Below are 15,124 nucleotides of genomic sequence, written 5' to 3'. Positions count from 1 at the left end.
AAATTAAATAATTTTGAGATTTTAGCCCAGCAGAGGTTGGTGCAAGGTAACAACAGTTTTGTGCTCTAAAATCTAGAAGAATGTTGATAACATAAAATATTTTACAATGTAAAGATACACTTAGAAGTGTATTTCGACCAAAAGGACAATACTTGTAAGTTTTAAATGTATTCATTTTATACACGGTTTGTTTCCATCCTATGTTGTTCTATTTATTATGCCTGCTACATGGATGTAAAGTGTACAGGAATTGTGTGTTCCTTATCTCAGCCACTGCCCTCTCAAAAAAAAAGCAAAAATACTAAGAAATAGAGTTAGAAAAAATCAAAATACACTATTTTCCACTTTAAGTTTAATGTAAGTAGTTCTTAAAATTTATTCATTGAAATTTCGGTGTGATTTTTCAGTGCAGGGCATGGAGGAAAAAGGAAAAGTTACAAGTTTTTTTGAATACAACTCAGGCAGGTGAATAATTTAACTTTCTTTAATTGTTCACATGCTTGCCATTTGGAAGAACCTGGAGGTGAGTGATGTGAAACCTGAGGATTAACACCTTCCTCAAAATTTGTAACTAAATTATTTTATGTATTTACACCTTTGCAATTTTGTAGGGGACAAATACTTTTTTAAAGGTTTAAACTATTGTGTGCAGGCTAGCTGTATTTTGTATTATATAGAATTATTGCTGTCTGGGTTACAGAGATATAGTAATACTAGAAACAATAGTTCCTTCATAAAAAACCCCATGCATTTTAGACAAAAACATGCATAGATTAACAGAGGAATGGAGCAGGATATTTTATAGAGTCTTTGCTTTTATTATATACGTTAGCATTAGAACAATAGTGGACCTCAAAGTTTAAGTAAGGCAAGACAAAACTCTCCAAGGTTTCAGGTAATCCATCCTAAATTAGCAAAGTAGTTAATCATGTGTTTAGTATAGTATGTATTTAATAGTCTTGCTGTATGCTCTGTATCATGTGAAGCATTGCTAGATGTGTGAAAAGGGGCCATTAGAGTGGTCAGGAGTTTTTGGGGTTTTGGGGCAGTGGGTGTGGTCAGGTTGATTGTTGTTGTTTGGGGATTTTTTTAGGTTGGCTATTTATTTTAAAATGGACATTTGGAAATACCCAATATGAATTTGGGTTCAAGTCATCAAATACGATAAAAACATTTTTCAGTTCTGGTTTCAGTTAAGATGGTCGACAAAATGAGCCAACATCACCAGTAAGACCAATGTGTATGGGACTAATTTTCTATTTGAATACCCCAAATCTGTTCCTGTCACTTCTTACAGCATTTCACTCTACCATTATCACATCTCAGCACATTGCCTAAATCTAAACTCACCAGGGTATCTGAAATTCAATGACTTTAATGCTTTGCTGATGACACTATTCTACTTAACATATAGGAAAATGCAAGTAAGCAGGCACTAGACCCCAGTCATCCTGTCTCCCCTGTGACTGTTTAAACACTTGTGAAGACACTCAAAGATTATGCAACTTCTGCAAAATGAAACAGTCTCAGCCCACTAAATATCACTGTGGGTTTACAACCTGAAATCTAAGTTAGTCTCTAAAAACAAAAAACCAAAACAAAACACCAAAAAAATTAATGTTTGGTTTGGTTTAAAGGAAAGATTCATTTCTCATGTAGCACTTTTTTCCTTTCCCTAACTGTTTTTTTCTAACTGTGGTGGTAGTGCTTGGGTTTTTATTTATCCTTTCGCTTAACTAAAATGGTTGGTTTGCTGGGAATAGATTGCATTTGCCAAATTTTGTCAAACTAACCTTAAAGTTAACTGCTCAAATCACCCTGACTTCAAATTATATTTAGAACCCTTTTTAGAAGGATAACATTTCTGAAGTAAAAATAAGCTAGACAATTCTGTCAAATTGTTAAATATTGACCAATACATAGGAGCAGTCTGTTCCTATTTTTTAAAGTATTTTTAGACAAGGGAAGTAGTTGTGCTAATTTACATGGTAGAAAACATTAAGTCGTGAGGGTACATGCCTAATACTAGAAAATCAACATAGAATAAGCCTGTTGTGAGCAAAGATTGAATAGTATTAACATTTCCCTCACAGAGAAATCTAAAATCTAAATCATGAGTTATTTTTTCTTAGGTGCAGCTAATCCACATCCAAGTAAAAAAGTTGTGGATTTTTAATTTTCAGGAGTTGCAACATAACTCACATTTGCAATGATTCTTCCTTCTATGTGTTGCTTCCCAACAGCTGGGATTGTCAGAAAGCTGTGAGGAGGCCAAATGTCTAGGAATTATGAATCCAGACGCTCTGGTTCACAGCCGCTTCACTCTTTCTGCAAATGGTCAAGAGATTTCTCTGTTGAATAGTAGTACCTTTAAACACATAGGAAGGATGCCACACATACATTCTCTGGGCAGGTGTAAGAAAAATACTTCTATTCTTGCCATGTGTAAATAATTAGGCTATGATCAGTAAAGAGGCATCATTAGCAGTAGCTCCTAAACTGATTAAAAATCTTTGCACTGTGTAGTTGCTGTGGAGTTGTTTGCTTGTTTGTTTTCCTTCTCATTAGTTCCTTTTGGGCAAGGAAACTGAGGTGCAGTGAGGTTCTTTAAGGTCAGCAAAGTTTTAAAATAAGAAATACGATCTAATTGTGGAGTGTCTTATGTTTTGCTGCCCTTTTTTAGATCTGTATTACTACCTATGTCATTGCCAAGTTTTCAAATTTCTGTGGTAGTGGAGGAAACAAAAATGTAGTTAGCAACAGTCATCAGTTTTAAGGACAGTTAATTTAAGAGAGAATTTGGAAAGCGGGACAGTTAATACTGTTTTCTTTTTAACTCTACACTCCTTTCATGAGTTTCTTAATGTGTATTTCAAAAAATCAATGAATTTTTTATATATATAGGATTTTAAAATCTGTATCTTCTTTTCAAATTCAGAGTTGAAATCTACAGTCCTAGAAACAGAGAAGCAATGCATAGATGGTGTTCAGCGGGCACAGGTAAGATTCTAACAGAAATATTTTCTCATTTTTTAAAAAGAGTGCAAAAAGAAGTACTTCTTTCAGACATTTTTGAAATAGTTTTGTGTACTGAATGTTCTGTATGAAAAAATTCCAAAGTGAGGGTGTTTTATGTGCTCCATAGAGTATCTAGGTATAAGGATTGAAGGTTCCTGCCTGCCTAAAGTGATTCTTACAAAAATGTTACTGTTCACTCAAAAGTAATTTAACCCTCTGATGGCATTACTAAGGAATAGTTATAAAAGATCTGGTTATAATAGCTAATCTACAAAGGTTCATGTAAGTAATAGTGGCAGGGATTTTTTTCTGACTCTCTCCTCAAGCTTATGGCAGTGGTAGTAAGCGAACAGGTTTAAAGGGCCATGCTGGACTTAAAAAGGAGATGGTCTAATACTGGGACACTGGAGACATTCTGGGTTGGACTTGTGCCACAGAAACATAGTCTATCATATTTTTCCAGCATGTCACCATACATGTTCTATACTTCAATAAAGATGGTACAGCTTGATGGGGACTAAGGAACTTCAAATTCTGTTTCCTCAAAAGGAAACAGACTTATCTTACTAGGGAATAAGACTATTCAGTTGTTCTGGAAGTCATTAGAAGGAAGACTAAATTCTGAAATCTTCTTTTGAAACAAGGAGTGACCAAAAGCTCTTGGAATCTCTTTTCTTCCTCCTCTGTTTCCCTCCTTGTTTCCCCTTTTGGGTTTGTTTTGTTTGGTTTGGGTTTCATTTTCTGGGGTGGTTTTTTTTGTTTGTTTGTTGGTTTTTTTGGATTTTTTGGTGGGGTATTTTTTTTGTTTCTTTTGGTTTTTTGGCGTTTTTGTTGTGAGGTTTAGGGGTTTTTTTGTTTTTTGGTATTGTGGGGCTTTTTGTGTTAGTGACAAGACAATTCAAGCATCACTGCATCAAGTAGCATTTGTGAAAATGGTCGGTGATTTGCTTTTCAGGGGGAAATAAGGAATGCCTAGTTAAATACATACAATACATCATAAAAACATGATCATTAGACTCAAAAATTTAATTTGGGCTTGATCACGTATTTTGTGAGCCATGGTGGGGAGAGTACGTGTATTAACTTTATGGCTTCTGTCTTGCCAAACAACTTTGAAAGAGTTCTTCTAGTTGGTTACCTAAATTCTGCTACTTTCATAATATGGAACATTTTAAAACTACAGCTCATTAATTAAAATAATATTACAAAATAATTCTACATTGCAGTATTTGAAGTTTAAACTAAAATATATTTGTCCCATAATATTTTTGTATTTCAGTCACCCAGGTTTCAGTAGCAATGGTTTCTAGTATTTATTGTGGAAAAGTACTTTTTCCCCATTCTTACAGAAAATTATTGCATGTAAGGAGCATATTTAATTGGTCTCTAGTATTTTAATTCATTGCAAGAAATGACCTATTATAAATGGTTTTCTTATTGGAAATATAATTAATTGAAATAGGTTTATGAATACTTAGGTATTTTACTATTTAAAAAAAGTATTATGAGAATTACTATGAGAATGATGTTTAACCAGGAGCTCTGGAGCACTGTGTGATTGCTTGAACGAACGGCATTTGCTTCTGGTTGGCAGCTTTTCTGTATTTTTAAAACTAGTCTATTATGTTGTCCAATTACTGAATTCCATCTGCTAGTGTTTAGGAGATCCCCATCCCTCTTGCTCAGTGGTGATTTCTTATGACAGTAACATGAACTTCTTCCATTCTATACTATTACTCATCAATGACCTGCAGAACTAACAGGATCACCTCACTTGCAGAAAGTCATCTCAAGGTTTTGCTGTATTATGCCATCACCATTCTGGTTTGAAAATCAGAGTGGAAGCTTTTTAATTTGAGGAACTGTGTGTGGATAAAACTGTCATGTTGTCATGTGTTTAAATTATTTCCATGGTGTCCCAAGCAGTTGAGCATATTCTACCTATACATCAGTGTTTAACTATATAAATCTATGAAAGCATCCAGAAAGTAGAATGGCCACCATGTTTGTAGGTAAACCCTTTACCTTAAAGGGTAAACCCTTTAAAGGGTAAACCCTTGAATGGCCACCATGTTTGTAGGTAAACCCTTTACTACAATCAGATCATTCTTGGTGTTATTTTTACTTTTTTGAAGTGATCAAATGCTATGACATGTTTCTATAAGAGATCTACCCTCTTTTGTTATTTGTCTACTGTTTTAATTTCTGAAATAAGCATGCATTGCCTGAAGTTAGCCTAGTAGGTGATTTTTCTCTTTTTCTTTTTATACATAAATGAAAGAGAGCTCTAGTGTAAAATTTGAAATTGATCAACTAAGTCTACTTACAGACTTCTTCCCTGTCCTTTTTCTGGGAAAAGACATTTCCCACATACTAATATAATTGAAGATTATTGGCCAGAACACAATTGTAACTTGATGTGCTGATAAATTATCTCACTTCTGATAAACAGTTAATTAAAAGATTCAGAATAATTTTAAATTAAAGGCACAAGTAATACAGGCTGGATTCTAGACTCTCTTGTCACTTGAAGGGGCTTCTTTCTATATATCCTTTCCATTTCCTTATCTTTACAATGGTAGATATAATCTGCATGTTTTGCGGCATAATTTCTGCAGGTTTTTTTAAGAGTGTTTTTTTGAGTCTAAAATACCTAATTTTTCAAAATTACAGCTAAAAAAAATGAGAACGTAGGGGTGTGCTTGTTTTTAGTACAGGAATTGTTAAGCGGTGGAAAAATAAGAAAAATTGGCAGCCATTTCAAGTCCTGGTTTTGAAATGCCAAATAGCAACGATGTCTGCTTAGTCTTCCCAGTGTGAACAGAGAAAGTTTTGTTAGGCTTAACTCCTTTAGTGAAAGAAGAAGAGAAAAATTGAATGTCCTAATTTAGAAACTCCAACTTCAAACCTGGTCTTTAAATTTGACAGCCATACTTTGTGCAAGAACCAGTTTCTGCTCTGTTTGTACTCCTGATCTTTTGTACTATCCTCACAATTTTCCTAACATTTTAACTCAATTTTCAAAGTTGCTTGATTTTATTTATATGGTAGGTAAAAACAGACTCTTAGCAAAAAGAAGAACAAAAAAACCCCCATCTTTTAATTGAAAAATGGGTACATGAAAACTAGGCTTTGGTTAGTAGTGGGACACCACAGAGCCAGAAACCTAAAGTTGTTTGAAAGGCACCTAAAGCACTGTCTTATACACCTTATTATAAAATTATTTTAAATTTCTATTTTTGATCATTTGTGATGAGAGTCTCTTCTGTATACCACACAATTTTAAAAACAAAGCCCTTATTACATTTGTTTAATTGTCAACATCCAGATAAAATGAATATTTCATGCCACTTCATGCCTGGTCCCTGTAATCCCATCTTGGGAGACAAGTTTTTGCCAGACTGTTGCAGTCTCTACCAGTTTGGTTATAAGATAGTTTACACTGACTATTTAGACTATATTTACATTCAGAAAATCTTGTCATCAAAAAATTCTTATGCTCATGATGCTTCCATCTTAGTTGGGTTTGGTTCACCACATTTTACCCAACAAATAAATCCTCAACCAAAATTATATGCCTTTTTGGAATTCCAAGTACTTCCACTGGGACTAAAAGCCAGACAAAATTTTGGCAGTTCTGAGGTGCTGAAGACTGGTTTCTACTGCATAATCTATTGGTGCACTTTCCAGCAATATCATAGGGAAACAATGCTAATCTTAAAAACTTAAATTACAAGGCAGGTTTTGCCATCTTGAAGATAATTTCTGCTTCAAAAAAACAGACTCGTGGAGTGTATTTTTAGAATATTCCTAAGCGGCCCACTTTACTAACTCCTCTCTCAGCGTCTCAGTAGGAACCTTTCTTCTTATGCTAGATTTAACTATGAATTATTATAATTCCTTTGGGTAATAGCTTAGTGATATTGGAAATGTTCCAATTTTGACACTTAGTAATACAAGAAAAAAGGTTCTGAAATCCTTTAAGATAAATACATAATCAGTCTATTTAGAAAGTATAAAACATTGATGGGACTGGAATTTACTTTTCATTATTATAAAATGTCACTGCTAGAATTTGTCTCAGAAACATGCATGCTGCCCAAAACACTCTCTTAAAAGAAATTTCAGAGATTATTCTTTACAGGTGAAGGTAAGATAGAAAAGGTAGATGAAAGATTAGTCTGAAATGGTGAAATACAAAAAAGACTTTTTAAGAAAGATTTTATAAACCTGCTTTAGACCGTTATGACACTTTTAGTCTGCTATAAAACCTGTTTTATATTGGTATTACATGGTTTTCATCAGCACATAGACCAACTGTAGACAAGACTAGTGAACCACTGGCTTCAACAAGAACTTGAGGAAAATTGGGAACTCTTCCTCTATTGGCTTGCAAACTGTTCTGTGGCTGTGGCTCTTTTAACACTGCTTGATTTTTGCATGCTCTTTCTTGAGATATTTATTAAGAAAAAACCTGGGAAGAAGTGTCACTCTCCTTCTGTCCCTTTGCTATTTGATGGGTTACTTTTCGTAAGGGGGAAGAGAAGGCTTGTGGAAGCAATGAACATTTACTCTAAAACAATTCTTTTCCTACAGAGATATGACTGCCAAAGTCTTAGATTTGAGCAGGGAAAAATAAGTTACATACTTGGGTTAAAAAAAAAAAAGCCAACCAACAAAAATATATGACATATCCAAAGGGATCTACTATATACAGTTTTCTCATTGAGAAAATAAAGAATTATGAAAGAAGCAAATATTTTTGTAAGTTTCCATGTGAATCAAATGATACTGAATAGAGTTTTATATCTTCTTTTAAGAACTGTATCAGTGTAAACTTTCTGCAAAATCATGCCAGCATACCCAAATTTCAGAATATAAAAAGTTAAAAAAAATCAGATGTATGTATCTGGGGGTGTCTTATCTTGCAAAATATACACCCAGATTTGTAATATGTGATGTGGAGGAACTTATATTCTAATTCTAGGTCCAATGTTAGAATTGGGATATCTTAGCTTTAAGCAGATGAATATCAGGAAGCATATGTAGACAAATAGTGTTTTCTTGTTAGCATTCAGAGTGAATGATGCTTTGTCAGAAATGTACAGAAAGGAAACAAAGTTTGTATGAAAAGAGGTAATACAAACCTGAGAAGACTTTAGTGCCAGGGCCATAGGAACTGCTGAATTGTAGAGCATTTTGCTCCGGCAGTAAAGGGAATCTAACTTTGTGGAACTTCACCCCAGGACAAGTTAAGTGCAAATCAAGTCGTTCATGTTCATGAAACATAGTTTTTATGGCGAAATTTCAAGTTCTGTTGATGGATATCTTAGATTCTTAATATTAGAATTTACTTTTCAGTTCAAAAGTGCTGCCATTTTCAGGTTTATTTTTTTGTTTATTTGTTTTCAGAAAGGCTAACAAGCACAATTAGATTTTTTTATTTCCTAAAACCATAGCAGTTTTATTTCCTAAAACCATAGTCTAAATTAACGAGACTTTTTGAAATACGAAGTGAGATTCTCTGAGTTGAGACCTTAATATAGCTCAGAGACTGTCCGTTCCAGTCTGTGCTGCTTCCTGCACGGCTAGTAGCCAAACTTTGTAATTAAATACTTTCATCTGATCATGCTGGGGTTTCTTAGGCCGTGAAGGAAGGATGAGAACGCAAATAGGAATATTAGAAACGAGGGAAGAAGTATTTCTTTAGAGTCTGAACATCCTAAAGCAGTCTGCCCAGGCAGCCACTAGATGGCACTTAAGCATTTTTGAATGGACAGCAAGGCACTTGTAAATCAGTCCGGGCGGTCCTGCAGACACCCTACGGAGGCTTTTTTTTTTTTTTTCCCCCCAGTCAAAGGGGTGGCTTTCTCCTAATTGATAAATTAGCCTTTAAAAATGTGCATACACTTGCGCTGTTTAATCTAATCAAGATTTAGCAATCCGAGCATCTCTCAAAGCAGACCCTCCAACCTCCCAACCCCCCGAAATGTTAAGTATTTAGAAAGCTCTGTTCTGTCACTGTTAAGTTGTTTTGTTTGTTTGTTTTAAACCAGTGAAAGGAAAACATTTGGTTTGGTCTTCAGCCTTCTGGATGACTATCTTTGAAGTGATAATTGAAAAATTTTACTGCTGAATTACTATCACTTAAATAAAGAGGTCAATTTTCTGTTGAAAATGAAATTTGCTTCTTCAACCACAATCTTGAACCCACTTTTATTTAGTTCTGATGAGGCAGAATTTTTAAAAAATTAAAAGGATAAAAGTGTGTTGTGCATTATTAATTGACACACATATAGAATATAAATCACAGGCTACATATTTAAATGAAAATAAAGGAGTATAGAATATCACGCCTGTGTGGTAGAAAAATGAAAGCAGTTAATTCTTAGAACAAATGTTAGTATTTTGTATTATATCCAGACTTCACAATACTTGGATTGACTTCTTTTATTTTGCTTGAAGGCAGCGTTTGCCTCCTTAAAAGAAACAATAAGTTTTATTATTTTCAGTGGAGCAAAAAATAACACATTTTTGCACTCTTCCTCCTGGTCGTGGTGAGACTAAAATTTGTTTTTTCTAATGTGTGTTCTTCATGTTAATGTCAAGATGAAGTTTTACGTCTGCGCTCATTTATGTTTCAAAGGCTCTTTATTCAGTTTTTCCTCTTTTCTTGAGACAGCCATATATCATAGATCTGAAACACATAAAAGTCCTAACAGAGTTCAGGGCTGAGTAGACATTAGGAGGTCATGATGTACAAACCCTTTTCCACCAACACTGTCCTCCATGCCACGCCAGGTTAGTTTAGATGTTTGGTGTTTTTTCTCAGGACTTTGCTCATCTCTGAGTATGGGTATGAGATAATGATAATATGTATTTCCTGCTTTGCCTAGTCAGTGGTAAAATGTTAAGTCTTGCTCTGTTTCTGATGCCTTGTTTTGATAACAGATAAAAGAGATGAAAATGTGCTGTAAAAGTCTGTATTTCCTGTGAGTTACTCCTAATTCAAGTACTGTGTCCTTTCAGGCATTGATTAAAATTCTCAGGAAACTGTGGGTCAAGTTCTTGTGATTCATCTTGTTTCACAGCTTCTTCATCACAGACTCTTATAAGAAAGTATATTAATAATAATAATAACCATAATAGTAATAAAAATATACATTTTTCATCCTTTAATCATAATGGATATTCTCCTTCTTCCATTTTGACTATGCTTTATACTTAGACAAAGACAGGTTTTTTTGTCATTTTAGTTACAAATTCTTGGAAATTTAGCACCAATCTCAGGGTTTGGGCAATAATTGATGGGGAAAAAGGAGAATGAGAGTAAAACTGAGAAAATAATTTATTTTAACAAGAATTACTCGGCAATACTTTAAAGCCTTGTCTATAGTGGGAGAGACTTTCACTTCTTGAAAAAGGAGAACTAAGGGATAGGGACTCTATAGAAAAATTACCTCTTTTCTGTCTGTGTGTGATTCTAAGCATTAATATGTTTCTTCTCTTGCCTTTTACAGTGAGTTTTTTGTAAAATAGTATCAGAGTACTGTAAGTTCCCTGAGGGAGCAGTGAATAGAAATGCATGATATAGTTATATACTAATTGACAATTCTGTTTAAATTGCTTACTCTCTTTTCCTCTGACTCCTCACTGGTTTTGCTCATGAAAATAGATAAATTGAGATAGTGCTCATGCCATCTATACATTTCTGGTTAGAGCAAAATATATGAGCTGTGTTCATTAATTGTTAAAATATCATTTTTTTTCTTAAATTCTCTAAATCAGAAATCCTATTTCAGAGGAAAATCTGTAAACTCCCTTTATACCGAAATATGATTTATACTGGAAGTTCCATTATTTACATATGAAATTTCTCTCATCTTTTGGAGAGCAGTGAAAACAGATTTTGCACGTTCAATGGTAGCATCCTATACTTGGATTATATAGAATATTTTTGTTACTATAGTATTTACTTTTCAAGCTTTTTGAAAAAGAATTCCACAGAAATTGAAGAGAACAAGTGAAGAAATTACATGAAATACAGGAAAGCAGTTTGAAAAAGTGTATATATGTATGTCTGTGTATTATGTGTACATATGAGTATGTTAAAGAAAGCATCTTGTGACATTCCTAGCAGGACATCTCATTTGGCAAGTGGACTTTACCTATTTGAGAGACCTCATCCAGTCAAAAGTGAGAACTCTTTCAAGTTCTTATATTTTGCTTGGCATTAAGTATCAGGTGCTACCTTTTAGTGGTGTAGATCCTGAGATTTTCCGCAGGACCCTGTATGCAGAAGAGAGATAAGAAATATTTTTCTTAGTAAAAATAAATGTTACTTTAACCTAGAAATAACCTAAATAATTTAAAAACAAAACAAAATAAATAACCATGATATACTGCCAAACCTGAATGAGAACTTAAAAATAAGGCTGAGAATAATTTTTGCTCTTTGGATACAAGATAAACCAGTTACTCTATCTTCTACTTACACTTAGATCAAAAGATAGTTATCATTAGGTTTTCCATCTTAAGTTGGTATAAATAAAAGCAGTAAAATCACTTTTTTTCCTTTTCTGTTTTTTGAATACCTATTTTTCTTTTATTTATTCTTTAGAGAACAAACCCAAAACTATTCATAAAAACTAACTCACATATTCCAGAATGTGTAACTGCTCTTTGTTATGATTATTCAACTTTTTCTAAAGATACAATTTGCTTTTTCTAATGTCCATGATACCAAAATAATTTTACTTAACCTCTTAATACCTAAAGATCATTTTTGAGTCCTTGATTTTGATTGACTTTTTTTAAGGCTCTTTCACTCAGACCAATACAGCCTTGTTTTTAATATAGCTTTCATGCCTTTAAAGAGTTAAAGATGATGACAGACTTTCAGGCCTCTGCCTTCAGCATGTTTATGGATACATTTGTGAAGGCTCTCATTCCATTTCCCCAGACCTTTTCTGTCGTGAGTAGTAGACTCATGCTTCAGGGTATCTACAAAGATTTATTCTTACTGTGGATATTTTTTTGCTTCTTATTCCCTGCTGGAAGCCTAAAACAAAAGCAAAATGTGAACCTCCCATTTGGTTGTCTGGCTGAACTCTTGGATAAAAAGGGCAAGTACTGTGTAGAAGTATCATACTCTGGACAGTTGCTTATCAGGATGTGGCAAAGTCACCTGGAAAATCATTAGCTTTTTTGATCTCCCTTACTAGAGATTAAAGGCATTAAATTTAAACTATTTATGTTCACATTTTAGCTCATAGAATCCTTATTGTTATTTCTAACATATAGCATATAAAGAGCACAGATATAATAATAGAATTAGTTTGCACAGTGATTGCTTTACAGGTTGCTGGTCAGTTTCAAGGTGAATTGAAAATCAGGGAAAGGTCTGGTGTGAAAAAGTTTAACACCTTTCTCTAATATGTCAATGAAGTAATGCTCATGGTATGCCAGCCAGATTTTGTGTTTTAACAGAATGAGATGAATTGTTGCCTTGGCCTGGATACACAGGAAAACTAACCAAACACTTTAGATTCATAGTTGAAATACTTTATAGCAAACACAGGTGATAGAAGAAAAGAACCAATTCATCATGTCATAGGCATTTCAATAAGCAATTTAATATTGAGGAGAAAATAAATCCAGACAGCTTTTATCCCAACTTTTAAGGAAATATGTGACTTTTAAGGTACCTGTTGCTTATAGACTGCTGACATAAGTGGCTAGGTTTTAGTTATCTCTTCATCTTCAGTAGCAGTCTCTTTGCAATCCACAGCACAAAAAATAAAAGACGCCAGAAACAGGTAAAATAAGGTTATATTAAAATTAACAAAGTTCAACTTTTCTTTTCTTTCAATACCCAGTCTCATTTACATACTTTACACTGGATAAGTGACGGAACACTTAAATGAATTTCTGAGCTAAATTAAGCTATGTGTATGGGTAAACCCTTTTTGAAGTCTTATTTATTGCTGTATTGTTTCATGCCTCTCTAATAATGAATTTTATCTAGGCCAGGACAGAAACCTTCAAGACTTGAGAGGGACTTTCTGATAGGTTTTTCAGCCTGGACAGTCAGGACATTGCTCATGGCATATGGAACATGTACAGCCTGCTTGAGAAATGCTGGGCACTGTTCTATAACCATACACCTCTCAGTGTATTTTTTTCTGCTCATTCATTCATACTCAAGGCACCAGGATAAAGCAAGGGTTAAGCTTCCACAAGCTTATTTTTTGAAGGTTTAGAGTAATATTATGTAAGATTACAGTAATTAAACTTGACTCCTGTGCATCTCCTAGGGTGGTCAGTGGTTCTGTCAGATTTTATTTTACCTTGTCTTGTCTCTTGTCTACAAAAATTCTTTTGAGGTTTCTATTGTAGTAAAACTTGGGGATAACCTAAGGTTATTTTCCAACTAAGTTCAGAGTTACACCTTAAAGAGAGAAAACTCTTTCAATCTTTGATGTATCTCAAGTTGATTATTTGTTAAAGTGGGTACTGTAAAGAACTGAGATCTTATCCTCTGAAATACACTTAGCTCAGGGATAAGGAATTCAAACTGTTCAGGAACAGAAACTTCAAGAAACTAAGCTCTTTTTCCTCTGGCTTCCAGCTTTCCAAGTTGGCATTTGCAATGCGTGCATCCTTCTTCAAAGGTGTATGTTCCCTGTTGATTCTGTGATCGTTTATTTGAACTATTTGAATTTCAATAATTATTGAAATTATTCAAATTATTTCAATAATCATTGATTTCTGCATGTAATGGTTTGGGGTTGTCACACGTGATAGGTTTTTACAAAACCACTTGGTTGATTAGACATGTCTCAGCTCTTTAGGATAGGAAGAGCTACACAGGCCATTGCCAGCATAGTGCAGGGTGGTGTAATCCATCTGTTGCAATGTGTCACAGAGTGGGAGAGTGGCTCACACTCACCACGTAAGTTTTATGACTTCAGGCAGGACAATGCACTGCACTGTTTTTGTTTCAGGGCTTGCTCATTCATTGCTGTACTGGGAAGCTCTGCATCATGTTTCCTTGTGGTTGCAGGAAGAAAGATGGACTATTGTGAAAATGTCTACCCCTGTTCCCGTATGTGCAACTTCAGAATAGTAAAAGCTTCCCTCAAAAGGCTTTAATCAGGTAGTCTGAGGAAGAAACTAATATCCAATACTAATTCTACTCCTTCGGCAGTTCTCCCTGATGCTATTGGCAAGTTTGCCAAATTTTGACTCAACTTCTACTGCTGTAAAAATAACATTCTGCAATGGGCCTTGAGATTAAGTGAAATGTGAGAATTAATTAGATGGATGCTATTTTGTTTGAATGCAAATCAAGTCTCCACCAGTACTTCTCATTTGCCAATTACTGTAGCACTAAAAATGCCTGTTAAATGTTGTGTCTCCTTTTCTTAAGGTTGATCTGCAGTTGCAAGAAGTAGCTTTGAAAATGAGACAGCTTTAAAGAGAGAAACCTGAATAGAGATCACATTTCTCTGACTGAATTAAATTCTTACTGTGGCTCTACTTTGTGCCATGCGGTGAGCGTGCGCGTTCAAAAATGTTTCACTTCGCGTAGAAAAGAGGCATTTATTAACAGAACAGTTGGAAAGAGCATCCTTCCAAGTAACTGTGCACTGCTAGTACCACCAAGTGCTCCCAGGCACACTTACTAGAAGACCTGAGGGGTCTTATTTTGCCATCTTAATCCTGTTTAACTATATGCTTCTATTTCCTGTGTGTTCTTGCAACTAGGTAGCAGCATAGACTCTGATTCATGAATTGTGATGTAGAGAAACTAAAAGGTCAAGTTTTTGGCAAAAAAAAAAAAAATCAAAGCAAATATAATCTTATCATCTAAATACAAATTCCATCCAGAGAGGAAATTTCATTACACTAAGTGACAAGTTGCTGAAAATTATCAAACTGCTGATGCAACTTTTTGACTTGCAAGAGTCTAAGGTATTAACTTCTAAAACTAAACTGTAATATGTCTTTATTTTTCAAATATCCCAAAATTGCCATTAAGTACTGTCATTATGTTTATTAAAAAAAAAAAAAAAAGATAACATTATGGCTGTTCATAAAGCAT

At 34.3% G+C, this 15,124-nt stretch overlaps 1 protein-coding gene across 5 annotated transcripts in view; it reads left to right on the top strand.

Annotated features, from left to right (window-relative positions):
• The window catches only part of FMN2 (formin 2), a 166,608-nt gene that overhangs the window by 46,608 nt on the left and 104,876 nt on the right, over positions 1-15,124 (top strand). For 3 of the 5 annotated variants that reach the window (XM_017736387.1, XM_017736389.1, XM_017736385.1), the window contains exons 5-6: positions 515-523; positions 2,939-3,000. In XM_017736387.1, the coding sequence (XP_017591876.1) occupies positions 515-523; positions 2,939-3,000 (71 nt within the window). The remainder of the gene's footprint in view (positions 1-514; positions 524-2,938; positions 3,001-15,124) is intronic. The other 2 variants (XM_017736388.1, XM_017736386.1) reach the window with 1 other exon arrangement.

Source organism: Corvus brachyrhynchos, unplaced genomic scaffold (assembly GCF_000691975.1).
Source record: "Corvus brachyrhynchos isolate BGI_N302 unplaced genomic scaffold, ASM69197v1 scaffold595, whole genome shotgun sequence".
Taxonomy (NCBI): domain Eukaryota; kingdom Metazoa; phylum Chordata; class Aves; order Passeriformes; family Corvidae; genus Corvus; species Corvus brachyrhynchos.
Note: the sequence above shows the minus strand (reverse complement) of the source record. Positions and strands in the feature narration are given on the sequence as shown.